This window comes from Phodopus roborovskii, unplaced genomic scaffold, assembly GCF_943737965.1.
Source record: "Phodopus roborovskii unplaced genomic scaffold, PHOROB, whole genome shotgun sequence".
NCBI classification, from domain to species: Eukaryota; Metazoa; Chordata; class Mammalia; order Rodentia; family Cricetidae; genus Phodopus; species Phodopus roborovskii.
This window is the reverse complement of record NW_026126602.1, coordinates 12,650,835-12,674,921: the sequence shown is the minus strand read 5'-3', so window position 1 is coordinate 12,674,921 and position 24,087 is coordinate 12,650,835. Positions and strand designations below refer to the sequence as shown.

Below are 24,087 nucleotides of genomic sequence, written 5' to 3'. Positions count from 1 at the left end.
CAAGCAATTATGTTTCTGCAAACTTTATTTTGCATTTAAAAAAGAATTATTTTTATTAGTGTGTGGAAGCCATATGCAGGTGGCTGCCTGTAGAGGTCAGAAGAGAGTGTTGGATCCTTTGAGGGTGGAGTTACAGGTGGTTGTAAACTACCCAGTGTAGATACTAGGAATTGAATTTGGGTCTTCTGAAAATGTAGCAAGCACTCTCAACCATAGAGCCATCTCTCTGGCCCCTTATTTTGCATTTTCTATCAGAGTACCCAAATGTTGAGCCATTCTGTTTCTTGTCCATATTCAGGGGGCATATATTGCTGCTCTGGTAAACAGAGTCTGACTAACTGGCAGTCTATGGTTCAGGTATGGATGGTGGAATCAAAAGGCAGCTGCTGAGAGAGGCATGGGACAGGCTGAAGGGGAAGTACCAGGCATATGGACACTGAAATCTTTCCCTGTTCCTGGATATTTGCTCCTGTACTCTCCACCACAGAATTACTGATAAAACAAAAATCCATAATATTCTGTATACTCTAGATCTTCTAATCCTAGGATATGAGCCCTTTAGCTTAAGGGTGTCTGGGTCTATATGTCCCTTGTTAGGTGGCCAGTGGTCCCCAGGATTTGCTTGCTTAGAAGGATCCCACTTAGGTAACCCTTGTATGGGTATTATCCTGTGATACTGAAAATTTGGGAACAAAGTGCTTCTTGTTTTGATAAATGGCTTTGATTTTTCGGAGCCTTATGGTTGGAAACTCTTCTCCTAATTATTGCCATTGATTACTTTATTTATAGAATCAGGACAACTTACAGGATTTTTTTTGTATTGAGGGAGAAGTAGAGGGGACAGAAACCAGGGCCTTGCCCATGATATAGCCTCAGTCACCTTTTAATCTTATATTTTGAGATAGGGTTATGCTATGGTTCCCAGGCTGACCATAAAATTCATTCTGTAGTCTAGAGGGTGCTGAACTTGTGCTCCTCCTGCCTCAGCCTTGAGAATGCTGAGACTACAGTCCTGTGCCACCTGTGCTCCAGTGCCAAGGGATCCAACATCCTTTTCTGGCCTCTGCAGGCACTACAACACATGTGACATTTACATTTGAGTACATACATGTATACTTATACTCCCCCCCACACATGCACACATAAGCACTAATAAAAATAAACCTTTAAAAACGAAAACACAAATTAGCATTATTGGCTGAGTTTTAATGAATTAGAAGAGTATGCTTCTTTCCTCAGGCTAGGAGGCAGTTACAGCCCATATTGAGGTATTCAATGTGAAGAGAGGATATGGGATGGGTTCGAGAGTTCTTATCCCTTTCTCTGGTGCCTCTGAGTGGATACAACTATCCTAGCTGTCTGAAGTGGTTATATACAGCCCAGACTTGTACTGTAAGGAACACATCAAAGTCCAAAACTCAGTTGCTGCTACAAAGATTAAATTGTGTCCATCTTCATGCTTTGTGTTTGGAAATAGTACAAAAAGACTTGGCTTAAATGCTCAGTATTTTGAAATTAACATATTTAAAATACTTTTTTGTGCTTGGATTGTTCACTATCTCATGTTTTAAACCATCTTGTATAACTTTCTTTCAGCATTTATTACCTATCATATGAAAGACTCTACTTTTAATGCTTGGACTGGGCTGAATGATGTCAATTCAGAACACACATTCCTTTGGACAGATGGACGAGGAGTTCACTATACAAACTGGGGGAAAGGCTACCCTGGTGGAAGAAGAAGCAGCTTGTCTTATGAAGATGTGAGTAAAATTTTCAGATCACCCATTGATTAATTTTCTGTGAAACATTCACCAGACACCTCCTTGCTGTGTTCTGTGAAACATCCACCAGACTCCTCCTTCCTGTGTTCTGTTTTTACAGATTTTATCAGTTTCAGACTGAATCAACCTTGAAGGAAGGGCTGTAGGTTTAGTTAAGAACCTTCCACTGGCAGGAAGCAGTAGAAATTCAGCTCCACTCCAAGCCTCACTGGTACTCAGAACAAAAACGTGAACTGAAATTATGATTGCACCATCTGCCCCTGATCCCTTAAGAGTTTTTGCAGGGCTTGGGATACTGATCTGGAAGCCATCACTACTTCTGAAGACATCATCAACAGCATCACCATTACTCATTATTTATACAGCACTTGATCTGTACCCAACACTATGCTAAGTGCTTCTATACATTATATTATAGACTGTTTATTTTCTACATTCCTTTAAAAAAAACTTTACTCCAGTCTTATATCATTGAAAAAACAATTAGCTGGTATCAAACTTCACCCTAGGGCTTAAGATCATCATGAAAAGATATGAGTGCATTCTTATCAAAGTCTTAAACCAGAGCCCTAGTCTTACATTGGAAACAAAGTAATAGAGAAATGAAAGTGTAATGTGCCAGAACTTGCTACCCAGTTCAGGAAGAGAGAGGGTGCAGCATCATGGATAGGGTAACTTTTTGGTGGGTACATGCCTATGGGGCTGTTTGCATCAGATACTGTCATTTCATGACATAAGCATGTATAGGAGCTGTGGAAAAGAACCAGCTGTGGGAAAATTTTTCAAGAAGCTTAAAACATATCTATTAGAAACACTAAAGAGGTTGAAGATGGCAGCCATGCCAGATGAGTGGGCTTAGCAAAATCACCCTGGAAAAGGTGCCAGGTGTGTTTGGGAATGAGTAAATAACTCTGACAGCAGCTGGAAATTTTGTTAGAAAAGAGTAGGAATAAGCTAAGAGTAAGCAACATTGAGCGGAACTTCGATACTCTGTGACAGTCTGTGAGTTAGAGAGAAATGATCTAACCTGGTCCTTACAACCATTAGCTAGATAGCTATGTCCAAGGTAGATATATTTTCTTGATAAGTTAGTGGTTTTCTTTGTGGAAATTATTTGATCCTGATAGTGTAAATTAGAGCTGAAGACTTACTGAGGTTAAAATAAACAGAACGCACTAGCAGCCAGAAGTGAACATTCGTGTGTGTGTGTGTGTGTGTGTGTGTGTGTGTCTACATGGGGGCTAGAGGCAGCAATCAGAAAGCGATGAAAGCTTGAATATACTGTGCAGAAGGATTATCTAAAAAACTGTGAGGCATAATTAGAGTGTGTTTTCCTATTGACAAATTGACCTAAATAATTATTTATATGTGTAGCATTCTTTTTCCTTATTCAAAAACTAACAGGCTGACTGTGTTGTTGTGATTGGTGGCAAATCTCGAGAGGCGGGGACATGGATGGATGATACGTGTGACAGCAAGCAAGGCTATATATGCCAGACACAGCCTGGTAAGTTTCCAAACCTCACCAAACCAAACCTCACCAGCAAGGGCTGGATTTTTATGAGTGTTTTCAAAAGGCAAAAGGAAGATAATTTTCTTGTACATCTCAGTAGGTGTTTTGTTTGTTTGTTTGTTTTTTTTTTTTTGATACCTTAATCCACAGGAACTCATGATAGACAAAAGAGCCAGTCTACCCTTCCCCCAAAGAGTTGGTATTTTGTATATTTTATTTACAGATATGCTTCCTTATCATTCTAGAAAGTTCTATACAAATTAAACTTGAAGTGAAAACTTACAAAGAAATTTGGACAATATGCCAGTTAGGTTTTTTTGTGACTGTGAGAAAACACCTGAAGGAATCAACATAAAGCAGGAGAGGTGTATTTTGGCTCTGTGTTTCAGGAAAAGTGTATTTTGCCTCCATGTTGGTTTGAGGAAGGGTGTGTTTTGGCTCCGTGTTTTCAGTTCTTGCTGTCTAGGCTCCATCACAGGCTGTGGAGAGACTGTCCATGTCATGGTGGCTGGGAAACAGAAGAGAAGGGGGCTTAGGCCCCTACAAGGGCCACGATCTCAGTGACAGCTCTCTTCCTTTACGATCCATCTCCAATGTCCTTTCCAGCAGTGCCTTGGCCTAGTAATGGAGCTTTGGGAAACCACAGCTTGGGCTGGAAAGATGAAAGTGCAGTGGCACAGGGCCTGGGTCCAGGTCCCAGCACCAACATGGTGGCTCACAGCCATCTGAAACTCCAGTCCCGGGGGAACCAACACCTTCTGTTGTCCATGAGCACTGTATGCACATGGTTTACAGACATGCGTGCATGGAAAACACGCATATACAGAAAATAAAAGTAAAATGTTGCCTACGATGTAGCTATATGGAACCAACCTCCCAATATTTTGGTTGCCTCCCTCCCTCCGTCTCTCGGTCCATCCCTCAGTCAGTCCGCCCGCCCGCCCTTCCTTCCCTCCGTCCGCCCGCCCACCTGTCCATCCCTCCCTCCCTCCCTTCCCTCCCTCCCTCCCTTCCCTCCCTCCCTCCCTCCCTCCCTCCTTCCCTCCCTCCCTCCCTCCCTCCTTTCCTTTGTTAGGAATAAGCAAACTAGACAGAAAACTCAAACTTTCAGAGTGTGTGTAGGTTCTGTGAAACTGTTCTTTTTCTTCTTCTTTTATTTTCTTTTTAGCTTCACTTTAAGCCTCATTTAGCACTTTTAATGGCCCAAAAAATTTCCCATGGAATGGTGCCCAGATCTCCCTAGGCTGGGGAGGTTTAAGGCTTCTATGCAAAATGTAACAGTTTAAAGAGTCTGTCCAGGGTCCTTTGGACAAATGTCCCTGTATCAGCACAAGATGGCAGTAGCAGCAGAGGAGAGGGAGACTGCTCCCTTCCTGAAAATGAGTTACGGTTAAAGAGCATAGCCAAAAAAAAAAAAAAAAAAAAAAAAATAATAATAATAATAATAATAATAATCATAAGAAGAAGAAAGGTACCAGAAAAGGTAGAACATGGAGAATGATGTTTATCTGGAATAGGTTAGAGGTTAGATAATTGACCCAGACAAAACCTGTAGGCAAGGGTAATTAGAACTGGAGTCCACTGGTTACTTTTTTAAAATAAAGACCCAAGTATAATGACCACACAACTATTAAGATCCTTCCACTCTGTCTTGGTCAGAGACAATGTTAGATTACATGTAAACAAATTAAAGTGGCTTCTTTCCAATAAAACTTTATAGGTACAAATTCAATTTTCATACCATGTCAAAAAACATTAGTTGTTTGTCACTGCTACCCCTGCCAGCAAGTTGTAGCTTATGTATTATAAAAGCAGAGAAAAGATCAGATTTAGCTCTTTGTCTACTTGCTGGTGTCTGCCTCAGGGCATCAGCTGAGGCTCATAGGAACAACCTCTGCTTTCTGTGTCTTAAGTGGCTTAGAGCTCACATAGAAAACAGCAGTTAGAAGCCCAGACTGGGACATTAGAGAAGGGAGAACAACATTTGAAAACACCCTGTTTTAGAGGGGCTCCAGCCATGTCTCAGAATTAATTGGGATAAGGTAGCAACAAGTGTTGCTGCAGGTCAAGTTAGATATAATGGTGAAATCATGAAAGGGCTGGAGGGGTCAGAAAATATTCTCTTAGAAAACAACCTTTTTTTTTTTTTTTTTTTTTTTTTTTTTTTTGTGAGTGTTACTCATCTGCATGTTTATGTACCAGGTGCATGCAGTGCCTGAGAAGACCAGAAGAAGGCATCAGATAGCCTAGGACTGGAGTTCTAGAAGGCTGTGAGCAGCTATGTCAGTGGGGAGAACCAAACCCAGGACCACTTCAAGGGTCACACATGCTCTCAACCATTGAGTCACCTCTCCAGCCCCAGAAGATGACATGTGATGACATGTGACTATGAGAGGAAAGCAGAGATTAATAACAAAAGGAAGACATACATAACTTAGTTTGTAGCATGAAACCGTGGCATTTCTTTTATCGGGGCACTAGGTCACAGTTGAAACTTCTTCCAATATGCATATATTCTTTAAACAAATTTTAATTTAATTTTATGTGTATGAGTGATTTGCTTATTTACACATCTGTGCACCATGTGCATACCTGGTGCCCATGGAAGTCAGAAGAGGGCATCATATTCCTTCCTTGGAATTGATGCTATGGATGGTTGTGATCTACTAGGCAGGTGTTGGGAATTGAGCCTGGGTCCTCTGCAAGAACAAGTGTTCTTAACTGCTCTAGGCACACACACACACACACACACACACACACACACACACACACACGATGTACATGTACATATAAATATGTAGTGAACATATACATATATAGCATTTTATATGTGCATGCATGTTTATACACATGTACACATATATACTTTATACAGTTTAGAAATTGTTCAATTAGACATACCGATTAATGAATTAAGCTTTGTGGGCTGGGGAGATAGTAAAATGTTGTTCTTACAAACATAAAGATCTGAGTTCTACCCACAGAAACAATATAAAGGAGACAGATGAAATGTCACATGCTTGTAATCCCAGCAGTAGGGAAGGGAGGAAGAGTTAGATGGCTCCATGGGGCTACTGACCAGCCAACCTGCACTATTGGAGGAATTCTGGGTCAGTGAGAGGCCCTTTCTCAAAATCAATGTGTTGGTTTCTAGGGGAAAAGAAAACAGGTTGATATCTGGCTCTACGTGCATATGTATTTACATGCACACCCACACCCAAGTGTTCCTGTACACACATGAATGTATACAAATATGTACCTATACACATAGGTTGTAAAATGTCAGATGAAAATATTTTTAAGTCAGTTTAGACTTACACTTTTGTGTTTACTTCTGTGATAGTTGGGCATGGGACTCATATACTGAAGGTGGTCAATTATTGCTTGTTGATGATGCTAGTGAAAATAATCTTTCTATTCTAGACCCTTCTTTGCCTGTTTCTCCAACCACAATTCCAACCGATGGTTTTGTTAAGTACGGTAAAAGCAGCTATTCCCTCATGAAATTGAAGTTACCATGGCAGGAAGCAGAGCAATATTGCAAGGACCACTCTTCCCTACTCGCTAGCATTCTGGATCCCTACAGTAATGCATATGCGTGGATGAAAATGCACCCATTTAATGTGCCCATATGGATTGCCCTGAACAGCAACTTGGTAAGATGCTAGAAACATTAAACAGCTTGGCATAATTGGTAAATTATGGTCCAGTGTGTTTCTGTTTCTGTTTCTTCAGTTGGACACTTTCATGGTGTTCCACTGCTGTCAGTGGTCTAGTGATCTAGTGATATGTGTTAGAAACCAAACTGAGAAGTATCTGGTGTTTACTATAATTGGCTTTGAATAGTTATATCCAAAATTATATTATACATTTAAACAGCTTCATGCATTTGTTTATTTCTTTCCAGTGTCATGGTTACACAACTGCACCATGAGAATTAAGAAAGTAGGTCAGGAGCATAGAAACGGGGGTTAGAAAACATTCTAGAATTGTCATGGGTCCCAGACTTATGGAGCTTCCATCTATGTGTGAGAAGTGTTTCACCGAACTCCCATCCTTTTATTTCATAGCAGAGATAGCAAAGAGAACAGGGTGGTTGAACCAGGACAGAATGAGGGGTGAGACTCTGAACTAAGAGAGACAATAGACTAGAGAAGAGACTCCAGAGACAAATCTTTGATTACTCCTTATATTCTAGCTGACATTCTTCAACCCACCCAGTTGCTAGCAAACCAGCAAACAGCGCCAGAGGTTCTAGAACAGGGGAGTGGCTCAAGAGAGCTTGTTAGAAATACTCAACCCTTCTTGTCTTTAGTGCTGGGTTCAACCTGGGGTCTCACATATGCTAGGAAAGTGCTCTACTACTGAGCTCCACCCTTATCCCAAGATGCTTACCATTTTTATACATATCCCAGAATGCTGGAGCTGAGGAGGGCTACCAGAAAGAATGTAGGGAAAGAAAGGGGCAAAAATTGGACAGTGGACTAGGATCAGGTTTTATGGAGCTTTCAGTTAAGAAGTGGCAATGCAAACTTATGATGCACTAGGCACTTCCTGAATACAGTGCCGAATATTTAAAATAATTAGCTCCATATGGCTTTGGTGATTGAGCTTAGATAAGATAGCTCAGTTGATTATTTTTAAATAATTAATGTATCTGATAAATTATTAATTTCTTCTCATAGATGTGGTCAAACTTCTATAATGAGTTTCAAATGGGCCATCAAATACTTTTAGAAAAATTAAGTACTTTCCCACATTGCTGATACTTATAAAAGGAATGTCATTTTTATGACACCTACAAGTCAATGATATTCAATAATTATTTGAGTAAATGGAAGAATGCTGTATAATTTTACCTTACCTTAATGCTATTGAGTCTTTAGTAATTGCCTTGGTAAAGTAAACAATAGAATTAAAATAGTGTTTCAATCTTAAAAATTATCCTTGGCTAATGTTTTATATCTTTCTTCTTTTTATTATTATTATTATTATTTTACATGTTGATCCCAGTTTCATCTCCCTCCCTCTTATTGTCTCTGCCCCTTATATGCACCTTGACCACCCTCCCCTCCCATCCCCCTACTCCAATTCCACATGTAGGGCAATGCTATCCAGGTGGGGTCATGTAAATCTGTCAAGTCATTTGAAGTAGGGACTATGACTTCTCTCTGCCTCTCTAGGTTAAGGGAGTATCCCTCCATGGGGGGATGTGTCCACAAGGTCTTTTTTGTGCACCAGGAATACCTCCTGGTTCCACTATCTGAGGACCCTTAGACTGATCAGGCTTTCTAGCTGAGACCCACATTCAGGGGGTCTGAGTCAGTCCCATGCTGGATTCTCAGCTATCAATCCAGGGGGCCCATTCACTCCTCCTTGTTCAAGTCAGCTGTCTTTATGTGTTTCCACAACCTGGTCTTATCCTCTATCTCTGCATCTGGATTCTAGTTCGACTCCGTGTTTGCTTCTGTTTCCACAGATATTAGATGAGGGCTCAATGATGGTGGATAAGTTAGTTGTTGATCTCACTATCAGGAAAGAGCATTTGTGATAGCCTTTCCACGGTTGCTCAAATTGTTAGTTGGAGTAAGTCTTGTAGGTCTCTAGACCTTTCTTTAGGTGCAGTTTTCTCTTCAAACCAATAATGCTTCCTCTTTTATGTTCTCTCTCTCTTTCCCTCTCTCTCCTTCTCTCTCTCTCTCACTCTGTCTCTTTTCTGTCTTCTATTCCTACCCTGACTCAATCTTCCTATTTGCACATGCTTTCCTTTCTTCTCCTTCTCTTTCTACTAGTTCTCTCTCCATTAACTGACCCCCCCCCACTTCCCATGTGCTCTGGAAAACTTGTCCCTTCCCATTTTGTAAGGGACCTTATATGAATCTCTTAGAATACACCTTGTATCCTAGTTCCTCTGGTGGTGTGAATTATAGGCTGGTGATCCTTTGCTCTAGGTTTAAAATCCATATATGAGTGAGTATATACTATGTTCCCATTTTTGTGACTGGGTTACCTCATTCAGGATGGTTTGTACAAGTGCCATCCACTTGCCTGCAAATTTCAAGATTCCATGATTTTTTTCTGCAGAGTAGTATTTCATTGTGTAGTTATGCCACATCTTCTTTATCCATTCTTCAGTTGAGGGGCATCTAGGTTGCTTCCAGGTTCTTGCTATTACAAATAACGCTGCTATGAACATAGCTGAGCATATGTCCTTGTTGCATGGATGTGGATTATTTGAGTATATGTCAAAGAGGGGGATTGCCGGGTCCTGAGGTAAACTAACTCCCATTTTCCTGAGGAACCGCCATACTGATCTCCAAAATGGCTGTACGAGTTTGCACTCCCACCAGCAGTGGAGGAGTGTTCCCCTTTCTCCACTCTCCAGCATAAGTTGTCATTGGTGTTTCTATTTTTAGCCATTCTGACAGGAGTAAGATGGTATCTTAAAGTTGTTCTGATTTGCATTTCCCTGGTGGCTAAGGATGTTGATCACTTTCTTAAGTGTCTTTCAGCCTATTTGAATTCCTCTATTGAGAATTCTTTCTTCAATTCTGTACCCCATTTTTAATAGGATTATTTGGTGTTTTGTTGACTAGTTTCTTGGGTTCTTTGTATATTTTGGAGATCAATCCTTTGTCAGATGTAGGATTGGAAAAAATCTTTTCCCAGTGCATGTGCTGCCATTTGGTCTTGTCCACTGTGTCCTTTGCCTTACAGAAGCTTCTAAGTTTGAGGAGGTCCCATTTATTAATTGTCGATCTCAGTGTCTGTGATACTGGAGTTATGTTCAGGAAGCAGCCTCCTGTACCAATTTGTTCAAGGGTACCTCCTACTTTTTCTTCTAAGAGGTTCAGTATGGCTGGATTTATGTTGAGGTCTTTGATCCATTTGGACTTGAGTTTTGTGTGTGGCGATAGACATGGGTCTATCTGGAGTCTTCTACACACCATCATCTAATTGTGCCAGCACAATTTGTTGAAGATGCTTTCCTCCCCCCATCGTATTCTTTTAGCTGCTTTGTCGAAAATCAGGTGTTCATAGGTGTGTGGGTTAATATCAGGATTTTCGAATAGATTCCATTGGTCTACCTGTCTATTTTTGTGCCAATAACAGGCTATTTTCAGAACTATAGCTCTGTAGTAGAGCTTAAAGTCAGGGATGGTGATGCCTTCTGAACTTCTTTTATTGTATTGGGTTGTTTTGGCTATCCTGAGTCTTTTGTTTTTCCATATAAAGTTAGTTATTATCCTTTCAAAGTCAGTGAAGAGTTGTGCTGGGATTTTAATGGTAAATGCATTGAATCTGTAGATTGCTTTTGGTAAGATTGCCATTTTTACTATATTTATTCTATCTATCCAAGAGCATGGGAGATCTTTCCATTTTCTGGTATCTTCTTTAATTTCTTTCTTTAAAGCCACAAAGTTCTTATTATATAGGTCTTTCACTTGTTTGGTAAGCATTACACCAAGATACTTTATGTTTGTGGTTATTGTAAAGGGTGATGTTTCTCTGATTTCTTTCTCTGTCCCTTTGTCATCTGAATAAAACAGGGCTACTGATTTTTTTGAGTTTATCAGGGATATTGGTGTGTAGTTTTCTTTCTTAGTTGTGTCTTTGTGAGGCTTGGGTACCAAGGTGATTGTGGCCTAGTAGAAAGAGTTTGGTAATGAACCTTCTGTTTCTGTTGTGTGAAACAATTTGAGGAGTATGGGAATTAACTCTTCCTTGAATTTCTGGTAGACTTCTGCACTGAAACCATCTGGCCCTGAGCTTTTTTTTTTTGGAAGGCTTTCAATGACTGCTTCTATTTCATTGGGGGTTATAGATATTTTTGTTTGTCTCTTCTTGATTTAATTTTGGTAAGTGATAGTTATCCAGAAATTTGTTCATTTCCTTTGAATTTTCAAAATTTGTGGAGTTCAGGTTTTCAAAGTATAACCTGAAAGTTGTCTGGTTTTCCTCTGTGTCCATTGTTATGTCCCCCTTTTCATTTCTGATTTTGTTAATTTTCATGTTCTCTCTCTGCTTTTTCGTTAGTTTGGATAAAGGTTTGTCTATCTTGTTGATTTTCTCAAAAAACCAACTCTTTGTTGCATTGATTTTTTTGTATTCTGTTCCTGGTTTCTATTTTAATGATTTCAGTCCTCAAATTGATTATTTCCTGGCATCTACTCCTCCAGGGTGAGTTTGCTTCTTTTTGTTCTAAGGCTTTCAGTTGCGCTGTTAATTCTCTACTGTGACTATCCTCTGTTTTCTTCACATGGGCACTTAGTGCAATGAACTTCCCTGGTAACACTGCTTTCAAGGTGTCCCATAAGTTCGGGTATGTCGTGTCCTCATTCTCGTTGAATTTTAGGAAGTCCTTAATTTCTTTCTTTCTTCTTTGACCCAGGTATGGTGCAATGGCACATTGTTCAGTTCCCATGAGTTTGTACAGTTTCTGCGATTTATGTTGTTGTTAAATTCAAATTTTAAAGCATGGTGGTCTGATAAGAATCAGGGGACGATTCCAATTCTTTTTTATCTGTTGAGGTTTGTTATTCCACCTAGTATGTGGCTGATTTTATAGAAGGTTCCATGTGGAGCAAAGAAGAAGTTATATTCTTTTGTGTTTGGATGGAATGTTCTATAGATGTTTGTTAAACACAGTTGAGACATATCTTCTGTTAGTTCTTTTGTTTCTTTGTTGAGTTTCCAATTGGTGGTCCTGTCTAGTGGTGAGAGTGGTGTGGTTAAGTCTCCCACTATAAGTGTGTGAGGTTTGAGTTTTAATAGTGTTTCTTTTATGAATGTGGGTGCCTTTGTATTTGGGGCATAGAATTGACTTTGTGTTGATGGATTTCTCCTGCTCTGAATACAAAATGACCGTCTTCATTTCTTTTGATTAATTTTGGTTTGAAGTCTAAGTTTTTAGATATTAGGATAGCCACACCTTCTTTGATTCTTGGGCCCATTTGATTGGAAGATCTTTTCCCAGCCCTTTACCCTGAGGTAATGTTTATCTTTGAAGCTTAGATGTGTTTCTTGTATGCAGCAGAAGGATGGATTCTGTCTTCGTATCCATTCTGTTAGCATGAGTCTAAAATAGGCAAGTTAAGACCATTAATATTTTGAGGGAGAATAAGCACTATTGATTGTTAATGCTTGTTTGTTTTAGATTTGTTGTTGGCAGTGGTTTTGTGAATATATTTTTCTTGCTTTACCCTTGGTTTCTCTTGAAGTGGGATTATCTGTTTCCTACGTCTTTGTGACCATAGTCAACTTCCTTGGGTTGGAGTTTTCCTTCCAAAACTTTCTGTAGGGCTGGATTTGTAGATACATATTGTGGAAATCTGGCTTTGTCATTAAATATCTATAGTGATTGAGAGTTTTGCTGGATATTGTAGCCTGGGCTGGCATCTGTGTACTCTTAGTACTTGTAGAACATCTATCTAGGTCTTTCTGGCCTTGAGGGTTTCCATGTAGACGTCAGGTGTAATTTTGATAAGTCTGCCTTTATATGTTACCTGTCCTTTTTCCTTCGCTGCTCTTAATATTCTTTCCTTATTCTGTATGTTAGGTGTTTTGATTATTATATGTCGAGGGGTCTTTTTTCTTTGGTCCAGCCTATTTGGTGTTTGGTATGCTTCTTGTACTTTCATGGGCATGTCCTTCTTCAGATTGGGAAAGTTTTCCTCAATGATTTTGCTGAATATGTTTTCGGCACCTTTGAGCTTGGCTTCCTCACCTTCCTCTATGCCTATTATTCTTAGGTTTGGTCTTTTTACGATGTCCCACATTTCCTGGATGTTTTGTGTTAAGATTTGTTGGATTTACAATTTTCTTTGGTCGATGAATCTATTTCCTCTAGTTTATCTTCCGCGCCTGAGGTTCTCTCTTCCATCTCTTGAATTCTGTTGGTTATGCTTGTGTCTGTAGTTCCAGATCATTTGCCCAGTTTTCTATTTCTAGCATTCCTTCAGTTTGTATTTTCTTTATTGTCTCTATTTCAGTTTTCAAGTCTTGAACCATTTCCTTAACCTGTTTAATTGTTTTTTCTTGGCTTTCTGTATTTTCTTTAAGAAATTTGTTCATTTCTTCCAATTTCTTCCAAATTTTTGTTTGATTTTTCTTCCATTTCTTTAAGCGATTTTCTCACATCTTCTTTGAGGGCCTCTCATTTTTATGATAATAATTTTTAAGTCATTCTCTTCTGCTTCATCTGTTTTGTTGTGTTCCTGTCTAGTTGGTGTAGATTCCCTAGATTCTGGTGGTGTTATGCTTGTCTTCCTGTTGTTAGGTGTTTTCTTCTATTGCCATCTTCTCATAGCTTCTTCCAGTAAGTGTTGGTGAGGTCTCTCCCTCTTTCTATGGTATTTCTCCAGTGGGCTTAGGTGGGTCAGAGGTTTGATGTCTGTAGCTCTGGGTGGTCCAAGCTCTCTAGGAGGTCTCTCCACAGGCAGGGGCCTGGCGATGGGGGTCAAAGGTCAGGCTCCAGCAGAGAACTGGGGATGGGAGTCAAAGATCTCAAAGGATGGGATTCAGGACGTTCCTTAAGCTGATAGGCAGATCTAGCCTGGGCCTGGCACTCTCCAGCTGAGGCCTCTTTGGCAAAGGCCCTGTGATGGGGGTCAAGGATGCAGCCAGCATGAACCCAGAGAGGCCCCACAGAGATAGGCAGATCTCTAGGAGGGGCTCGGAACTCCAGTACAGTACCGGCAGTGGGGGTCAGAGACCAGACAGGTGAAAATTATGGGTGGTCCTGTGTAGATAGGCAGGTCTAGTGTGCTCAGAGCAGCTCCAGGAAGTTCCCTGAATGTGGGTGGATCATTGGCTCCACCCTCTGTCCCAGTGCTCAACCAGAGCAGTGGGACAGTCGGCAGGGTAGGGCACAGGGTAGGGGGAGGGCAGGCTCTTGCTGGGGATGGGTGGAGGTATATCAGAGCTCCAAGAGTGCTCTAGATGGGGACAGGACACAGGGGTAGCATGATCCAGGGCCAATCCAGGGAGTCCCCTGGGGAAGGGTGTAGGGGATAATCCGGCAGAATTGGTCCCAGACTCACCTCTAGCCAAGGCCTGGCGATAGGGGACAAAGGCTGGGCTGATACTCAGGATGTTTCTGCTCCTATAGGCAGATCTAGCTGGGACCCGGTACTCTCCAGCTGAGGCCTCTTTAGCAGAGGCCCTGCGATGGGGTCAAGGATCCAGCCTGCAGCTATATCTCTGTTCTTAAGCATTACTTACAAAACCACTTTTAGATTGGGTACTATTATTGACAAGTGTTACTTTTTATATTGCCAATTAGCTTGGATAAATTTGTCTAAATTTAATAAGAAAGCAAGTGAAATGTGCAAATGGAATCAAGGAACAAGCTTCTAAAAAATAGCATGATCCATATAGTCAAAAGGCCACCCATGTGGTATCAAGACACCTAGCTCCTCTAGAGTCTACAGGATAGATGGTCTTAGCTGTCACTTACTGTTGGTGTCAGCAACAAAACAATAAGAGGATAATGATGACAAATAAATTATTCTTTCAGGAATTCAATGAAATCATTACTTACTATAATTTCAGTAAGATAAACATTTCATTTTTATAAGGATCCAATTTCTCTTTAGCCATGAAACCCTGATAACGAAGGCAGTTCTATAGAATAAGACACAGTTTTCCAATTGTTGTCTTCTTCTCCTCCTCCTCTCCATCTTCCTCCTTCTTCTCCTTCCTTCTCTCTCTCTCTCCCTCCCTCCTCCATCCCTCCTTCTCTCCCTCCATCCCTCCCCACCTCTCTTTCATTTTTTAATTACCTTTAGTTGTAACTTTTTTCCTCAAAAATTTTCATACAATATTTTTTGATCATGTTTGTCCTCTGGCTCAACTCTTTCCATCAGGGGTGGGGTGGGGTGGGTGGATGGTCATCTCCATCTCTGTACCTACCCAACTTTATGTTATAATTATCTCTCTTCTCTTTTCTCTCTAATATCTCTCACAACTCTTCCTCCCCTCCATCACTTCCTACCCCCCACAAAAAGAGAGAAATAAATAAAGAAAAAGAATATAGGAAAATCAAACAACAACAAAAAACCAATAAGACAAAAATTGCCAAAATAGTTCCCAGGTTGGAGACCCAAGGATACCATGAAATAGCAACTCTTAAGAAAGGATGTTTTTTGTGAATTTGAGTTGGTAGAAATGAAACAATTTTATTAAAATTTACAATGTTCAAGGTTCCATGTCAAGTTACAGCCTTAAGCATTATACCTACTCTTTCCTTATTTCCTTCATAATTTCTATGAGAAGTAAGGCTGATGGTTTATGTTTGTTTTTGTTGTGCAGACCAATAATGAGTATACCTGGACTGATAAATGGAGGGTGAGATATACTAACTGGGGTGCTGATGAGCCCAAGCTGAAGTCAGCATGTGTTTACATGGATGTTGATGGCTACTGGAAGACATCGTACTGCAATGAAAGTTTTTATTTTCTCTGCAAAAAATCAGACGGTAATTGGAAATACAAATGGGGATTGGGGAATCTTAAGTTTTCTGGAATAAACTATTACACATCACTGTTGACTTTCTTAAGCAGTAATTATTTTGGGTAGAACAGAAAGTCCTCTCGACCTAACAAAAAGACTTACCTAGCTATCACCCAGTATGCACAGGTCAAAATGATGGAGATCGTAACTTTTCATCATTTCTAAGATTTATTTGTTCAGAATAAATCTCTGAATGTTTATTATTGAGGTTGTCCTATGAATATACAGTGACAGAGTTTCCAAGGAGGTGAGCTTTCCTTTGGTGTCAACAACACATCTGTTTCAGCAGAGTTACCCCAGAATATGTGTATAGATTCAGCAGAATCCGGGATGCGATGGACACAATCCTAGAATTCTAGCTACAGCAGTTTTCTCACAAGACCTGGCATTAGCTCAGAAGAAATTATAGGAGTTAGAATTTCATGAAAGAAGTGGCTTGAAAAAGAAATCCACTTTATTAATTATTTAGGAGAATTTCTTTTTTGGGCTAGGGTATTGCTATGTAGAGCTCCACCCACCTCTGCCTTCAGAGAGCTGGGATTAAAGGAATGTGCCACCACTCCCAACTTAAATCTGTAGCTTATTGTAGAAATCAAAATATTGATAACTGTTAATTATGAGGAATATGATTAATGGCCACTGTTTACTATTGAAAGATGTTTAAAACAATAAAGTAAATGGAAACCAAAGAAAAATTGTGCCTCTAAATGACAAACATTAGTAAATTATACGAAATTGTAGACGATATAATTTTCCTTAGCTGTAAAAATATTATTCCACATGCCCCAGAAACCCCAGCTTTGATTTATGATTTATTTTGGTGATGACTTAAACACTGGCTTATTAACAGAAACCCCTGCTACTGAACCTCCACAACTACCTGGTAAGTGCCCAGAGTCTGAGCAGACTGCATGGATTCCTTTCCATGGTCACTGCTACTACATCGAGTCTTCATTTACGAGGAATTGGGGCCAAGCTTCCCTGGAGTGTCTTCGAATGGGTGAGTGCCATGTTTCCTGAATGAAAACTCCATAATAAACTATTTTTTAGTTCAATAACACTGTAAGTTAAAATAAATATAAGGGGGGGGGCGCTGGAGAAATGCCTCAGAGGTTAAGAGTGCTGACTGCTCTTCCAGAGGTCCTGAGTTCAATTCCCAGCAACCACCCTCTTCTGGCCTGCATGCAGACAGAACACTGTGTATGTAATAAAGTAAGTAAATAAATAAAAAAGGATTGCCTCCATCAAATTGACCTTTAAAAATAAATAAATATAAAGGATATAAGTAGCTTTCTATTATTTTTGTGCTGGGGATCAAATACAGGGCTTTGCTAAGAAAGTGCTCTATAACTCTGATCTAGATCATCAGTCACAGTGTTTTGTTTTTTAATAATTGTTTATTAGTAGAATGGTTAACATGACTTCCTACAAATGCAATTTCTAATTTTACCACCTCAAAATTTTGAAGAATTAGGTTTAAAAAAAAAAAAAAAAACTCCTTTTATCCTGATGTTCTAAATAAACTCTTAGGACTCTGACTCTCAGGCACTCAAAGTTTCACGATTACTTCTCACTCATAAATTTAGATTTTACAGCTGACCAGGAACCAGCTTCTTTATTCTTAATAGAAGTGCTTTTGTGCCTGGCTGTTTATTGTATTTGTGAAGAAAAACAAAACCAGAAATTTTTAAAATGGCAAAGATAGCTTTGTTGTTGTTTGGAGACAAGGTCTCACATATCCCATTGATCTTGAACTTGAAATGTAGTAGAGGATGGCTTTGAACTCTTGACCCTCCTGCTTCTACCTCCCAAATTCTAGGATAACAGGTATACAGCACCATGCCCATGCTATAAAGAACTATTTTTATTGTGACGGAGTCTTATGATGCAGCCTAGCTTGGGCTTGAACCCATGATCCTCTTGCCTCAGCTTCTTGAATTATCTTAAGAAACACCACACAAGTGTCATAGAAAATATTTTAAAGCCATTTAATTAAATATGACTGGTTGTTTCACTGCTGCCATTTGAGTACATTTTTGTTATGTCCTTTAGAGTTCTGTGTTCAGCAGCAGGGTGCAGGTATTGAAGTCTCATTCCCTTCATGCTCATTTGATACCCACTCTTGACTTTGTACTTTAAATCCTGAATGAGATGGAATCTGCTTTATTTAGTTTTCATTTGTGTGTTTGGAGGCTCTGATTTTCCTTGTGAATTGAAACCTTACCATTATAGAATTTCATCATTGTCTGTAATGATTTTTCATCTGAGTCACTTTTTTTTTTTTTTTTTTTTTTTTTGGTCTGATATTGGTACAACTCCTCTGGCCTTTTCTGAGCAATTGTTTGTATAGCATATGTTCTACAGTATTTATACTTTCAATTGTTTATGTGTTTGGAGTTCAAGTATATCATCTTTTTTTAGATAGCATGTGGTTTGATATTTTGATTAATTAATGTAGATTCCATAAATCTGTTTTTATGTTTGTGTTTAAGCCATTTACACTTAGTGTTACTTTTCTATTTTTCCCTGCATGCATTATGAAATAGTTTCATCATTTCTCCTGTATTGCCTTCTTTTGTATTAAGGACAAACATCTGTTTCTTTCATTGTATGTGTGGTTGAATGTTTACAATGGTTCACTCAACTTATGACTTTTGAACTATGCAATGATGTTTTTGGGTCACAGCCCCACTTTAAGCTGAGGAACCTGTATTTCCTATTTAGTTGTTAGTGATTACTATGAGGATTACTATAAATTTCAGAATTTGAAAAGCACTCCAAGTTCATTCTGACCTCCCCCCCCCCCAGTGGCTACTGAGCTGCTGTTTTTCACTGTGACCTTGAGGATTTGAGCTCTCAAGAGCTAGAGGGAGGGCAGCCAGATTATGACAATTCAAGCCCATAGTGTCTCCTGTTATTATCAAAATCACATGCATGTGTGCACATGCACACACACATACACACACACACACACACACACACCCTGTAGTTAAGAAAGTGTTCTCATCTTTTTTTCAGAAGGGCATCAGAAATATGCCTTTGACTTTTCAAATTAATGTAAAAATTCTTTCATGTTGCTTAAGCATTTCTTTTTTAATTTTTCCAGTGAATATGCAGAATCTTTATTTTCAGTTTTAGGTGTTGTATTATGTATGAGATAAAAGGAGTGATTCTCATTCATCAAAACATGTCTTGAGTATTTTGAAATGCTTAAAAGCTGTGAAATATATTCAACAGGGGATTGGATAAGCATGCAATTAACAACCTCCAAGGAGCTAACTCAGAATCCAGTATATAGGGTAGATACCACATAGCTATATATTTTCTCTTTAGGTTCAGGATGCCTGGGTCACCGCATGATTCTGTGCTCAGCAAGCTGTGGGACCCAAAGCAATGAATTATTTCAGTGTGTGCTTTACTGTTCTTATCTATAAAATGGGTTAACAACTGTACAGCCTTGTAAGACTTAATAGAAGAATGATTTTAAGGTCCAAAGTAAACTATCTGTTATTGTTGTTTAAAATGTATTAGTTATTACTACGCTGTAGGATTGTACTATTAAAGCTAACGATTGATGTTGTATGTGGACTGACTGGTGTTAAGCTTTCCTTTTCCTTTTTGAATAATTCTATGCATGGCATTGAATTAACACTCCTATAATATACTGTGTCTTGAGTGAAGCTCAGGCTAGCATTTGTTGTTCCTAACATCAGGACTGTTTCTAGGAATAATTTAAGCTACTCTCCTCCTCATCATCATCCTTATCTTATATTTTGTAGGTGCCTCCCTGGCTTCCATCGAAACTGCTGCTGAATCCAGTTTTCTGTCATATCGTGTTGAACCTCTTAAAAGTAAAACCAATTTTTGGATAGGCATGTTCCGAAATGTTGAAGGTAACTCTCACAAAGCAATTATTATTTAATAGCTAATATTTTAAAAGTATTGCATATGAAACAGTGTTTTAGATCCAGAGACTCTTGCCTTAAATAATGGTCAATCTGTGGTTAGTGTGAAAAGTTAAAATCATACTTTTATTTGCAATAGCCAAAAGTTTAAATGTCTAACCCTGGAAGTTGTTAATTGAAAAACTCTCAAATTGTAGTTAAGTTAGTTAAAGAATTCTCAGAGAACAATTTCCCTTTCTTTTGCCATAATAAAAATTTTAGAGAAAGGTAAGTATAAATTTTTCCATTAAGTAGAAATACATTTTCAACTAAAGCAATCTAACAAGCATATTCATGGTTTTTTTTTGTTTGTTTGTTTCTTTTTTTTTTTTATTTTGTTTTGTCCCTTTAATAATTCCTGGAAGGTATTGCCTGGAAGGAATTCCTGGAAGGAATCAACCTGCAGAAACCATTGGTTCTAGTGTAAAATAATAGGTTTATACATTTTGTGCTGAGGAGGGGCTTAGGAAGGTTTGTTTTTAACTTGTGTTTTTGTTGGTTTTTTTTGATGACCAGGGAAGTGGCTTTGGTTGAACAATAATCCCGTTTCTTTTGTCAACTGGAACACGGGCGATCCTTCTGGCGAACGGAATGATTGTGTAGTTTTATCTTCATCTTCTGGGTTTTGGAATAACATCCACTGTACTTCCTACAAAGGATTTATTTGCAAAATGCCAAAAAGTAAGTTAAAAATTTTATAGTATGGTAATATGTTCCCAGACTGCCATTTCTTTCCAACTGTAACATGAAGGCAAAGGATTAGGGTGGTTGTAGCCCCTTTGGCAGCTTTCCCATTATTGGTGAGAATCTATCCTACCATGAGTATCAGTCTCCACCAGTAGCTTTGAGTGAGAGGTACTAACTCTCTGCTTAATCTGGTTTGTTGACACATTTATAATGCTTTGCTAAGTTGCCAACCATCTGAACAGCCCATCTCCACAATGTTACCAAGCTAGGGGAAGGGGGAAAACTGTCAGTAGTGCAGAAGCCAGAGGCTTAAACCATGTGAAACCAACTCAGCCTCAGTCTGTAACTGAATGGTAGAATATAACAGGAAAAACAGCTGGTAAATCTCTGTGTGCTGCTGATGGGACTTCAGTGACATTCTTATACCTTTCTACCCTATGTATTATCTTTCTCAAAAGAAAATTATTAGTTGGAACCTGAAATAAATGAATTAGGAGGCCTGGGGCATAGGTCAGTGGTAGATCACTTGCGTGGCATGGGTAAGACCCAGACTTGGATTCCTATGACTGTAATCAGTCAATCAAGTAAGTAAGCCAACAACTGGATAAAATAGTTTTGTTTCAATAGGTCTTATTGTTTTAGAACTGAATAGACTTTTAGTTTATAACTCTGCTTTAGGATTCTACACCCTTTGGTTACAGCCTTGAGACCAATGTTGGTGTTTTGTTTTACTTTTCATTCAAAAGTCTTGTAACACTTTAATCTTTGGTGTGCCAATTTCAAAATGCCTAGCCTAGAATACTTCAGTTACAAGTGGATTTTGTAGCTGTTTGGATGTACTAATGCTCAAATAAAACTTGAAGGACCATGTTTTCAAATCTTCTAATGCATTCAAACTTGTCACATAGGAATAGGATGTTGAAGTTGCATAGAAAGACATAGAGAAAGATGGGGGAGCTGGACAGGTAGATAGGCAGGTGTCTATGTAGGTAGTAGAGAGCTGAAGGTACAGATACACAGCATGCATGCATGCTCCCATGTCATGTCACGTCCTGTCACGTTCCGTAACATCACATCATAGTTAACAATGGAAGATGCCATTCATCTCTGACTGAATACAATTTATCTACATGTAGTGATTATGGATTTTTACACTATTTATTTTCCTTCTTTCAAACAGTTGCTGATCTTGTAACTACACATTCATCCATTACAACAAAAGGTAAGATCATTATGAAACCTCAAGGTCACCATTAGTAATATGATTCAGCTTTTAAAAAAAGGTATACTATCCCTCCTTCTCCTTCACTTTTATTGGAATGGCTTGTGCTCACCATTGTTATTAGGCCTCAATCTACATTTTATGATGTTTAGGAAAAGTAGATTTGGAGTCATATTAGTATTTTTATCTTTAAATTTCTTGAAAATGTTATTCTGTTATTATAAAATATTTCCTTGTGAGATCCCATGGAAGACATTTCCTTCAAGGTCTTTCTAAAGAAACTCAAAGTGAGATTGATGGCTTGCCTCTAAATACCTTATTAATCTCATGAATGACACTTGTTTATTAATTAATTCAGGAGTTCATATTTTCATTATTATTTTACCCTAGTTTTAAGATTTTGTTTATAATTGCTATAACCACTACCACCATTTTACTTACTGTCTGTAAATATGTTTGTAAGCAGCTTTAAATTATTATTCATTTTAAAATGTTTTTCTTTCTTAGTAATGTATATTTGTATGTATATATGCATCTCTCTGTGTCTGTGTGTCTGTTTGTCTCTGTGTGTGAGAGAGATAGAGATAGAGAGAGGTGGGCTGCCACATATGTATAGATTCCTGGAAGAGCTAGAGAAACCCTTAGATCTCTTGGAGCTAGAGTTACAGGCAGTTGTCAGCTGTATGAGGTGGGTGCTGGGAATCAACTATGGTTTTCTGGAAGAACATTAAGTGTACCTACCACTGAGACTCCCCTCTAGCCATTTTTCAAGTATTTTAATATGAGGTATATGTGTCAACTTCAACTGATGAACTACTTCAGCATTACAAATAGAGATGAAATCGTCTAACAACTAAATCACTATCTGAACATGTTAAAGTGTCCTCAGTGTTACACTAAGTTCTTGTGAGGAGTGCCATTTGAAAGAACATTCATGCATCACAGCTCCCCAGCAAGAGCAGCTGTACTGTTTTCCATAGCATCAAACCTCTGCCCCACTCCACTTGTTTGCTAATCATTTGATTTGTCTATAGCTGACCAGAGGAAGATGGATCCTCAACCCAAAGGGGCTTCCAGATCAGCCGGGGTGGTCATTGTGGTCCTTCTAATCCTAATGGGTGCAGGTGTTGCTGCTTATTTCCTTTATAAGAAGAGGCGAGTGCTGCACATACCTCAAGAGGCTACCTTTGAAAACACTCTCTACTTTGATAGTCATCAGAGTCCAGGAACAAGTGACACGAAAGATCTCATGGGCAACATTGAACAAAATGAGAATGCAGTTATCTAGTACCATTAATGCAACTGTCTTATATTTTAATTTCATGAAGTTTTAACTAAAGTTTTCAGTTTGTTACTTCAGTGTGATTGTTTCTTTTAAATCAGTACCTTTTTTCTTTGCCTCATGGAAACAACAATTGCTCATTTTCTAGTCTGGCAAGGTCTTCCTTTCTTCCTTCCTTCCTTCCTTCCTTCCTTCCTTCCTTCCTTCCTTCCTTCCTTCCTTTCTTTCTTTTTTCTTCCTTCCTTCCTTTCTTTTTTAAAGAGGGGTAACAATGTTGATTACCACTTTTGAAAATACCTAGGTGAGTACATAGCACTACAATCTCAACATGGCTACATTGGTGGTAGGCCTCTCATTTCAACTCTGCCAATTTCAAGAGCTCTAGAAATAACTACCTAAGCCACTTGGGGTATTCTAAGGACCTCCCAGAAATTGTGCACCAAATAGTAATTAAACAATTAGAAGACCATGTTAAAACAAACAAGTGCACATAACCCAGATGGAATAAGAGTGTACTTATTTTCTTTGTCAGTGGTCTTGATTCATGCTAATTATTGAGAATTGTATTTATCCACATGTTAAATAATAAAGCTACTGAGAATCTTGTTTGTTCCAGGAAAGTTCTGACAGGTTGAATGTTGCAAAAATGTATTCTGTGTCCTGTTGTATGTATATCAGGAAGGTGACTATGTGAAAAAAAAACCTGTAAATTTGCATAACTGGATGTATTTAGATAATAAATAATATTATTTATTATCTAATTAATATGATTAATGTGAAATAAACATTAAAGATGACATCTATTTTTAATAGATTGTTGTGATCTTGTTAAGTATAAATTTGCTTGGATAAACAATTTAGTTACTTTACATTTGGCTGTTAAAAAAAGTGAACTATTTGTAGAGAAATACTACCTTAAACGCATCTCTTGCTGAATACTGTGGAAGATGAATTCCTTTGTAACAGCTACACAGTCATCTAAGATCTTCCATTTTAATAGTGATGAAATTCTAGCAATCAAAGACACAACTGTTGGGAATGAGAAATCAAAACAACCCTGTTTCCCTTTAGTTATTTCTTTTTATTTAAAAATATATTGACTTAGATAAAGTTCTATGTTAATTGTGAAATATTTTGTAGGT

At 38.6% G+C, this 24,087-nt stretch overlaps 1 protein-coding gene across 1 annotated transcript in view; it reads left to right on the top strand.

The window, feature by feature from the left end:
- Mrc1 (mannose receptor C-type 1) overlaps positions 1–23,748 on the top strand; it is a 91,907-nt gene extending 68,159 nt beyond the window's left edge. Inside the window, exons 22-30 of the mRNA XM_051205643.1 lie at positions 1,597–1,763; positions 3,189–3,291; positions 6,721–6,953; positions 15,610–15,775; positions 16,661–16,810; positions 19,590–19,703; positions 20,271–20,435; positions 21,622–21,663; positions 22,698–23,748. Coding sequence (XP_051061600.1) covers positions 1,597–1,763; positions 3,189–3,291; positions 6,721–6,953; positions 15,610–15,775; positions 16,661–16,810; positions 19,590–19,703; positions 20,271–20,435; positions 21,622–21,663; positions 22,698–22,951 — 1,394 coding nt within the window. The 3' untranslated portion in view covers positions 22,952–23,748. The remainder of the gene's footprint in view (positions 1–1,596; positions 1,764–3,188; positions 3,292–6,720; positions 6,954–15,609; positions 15,776–16,660; positions 16,811–19,589; positions 19,704–20,270; positions 20,436–21,621; positions 21,664–22,697) is intronic.
- The last annotated feature ends 339 nt before the right edge of the window (positions 23,749–24,087 follow it).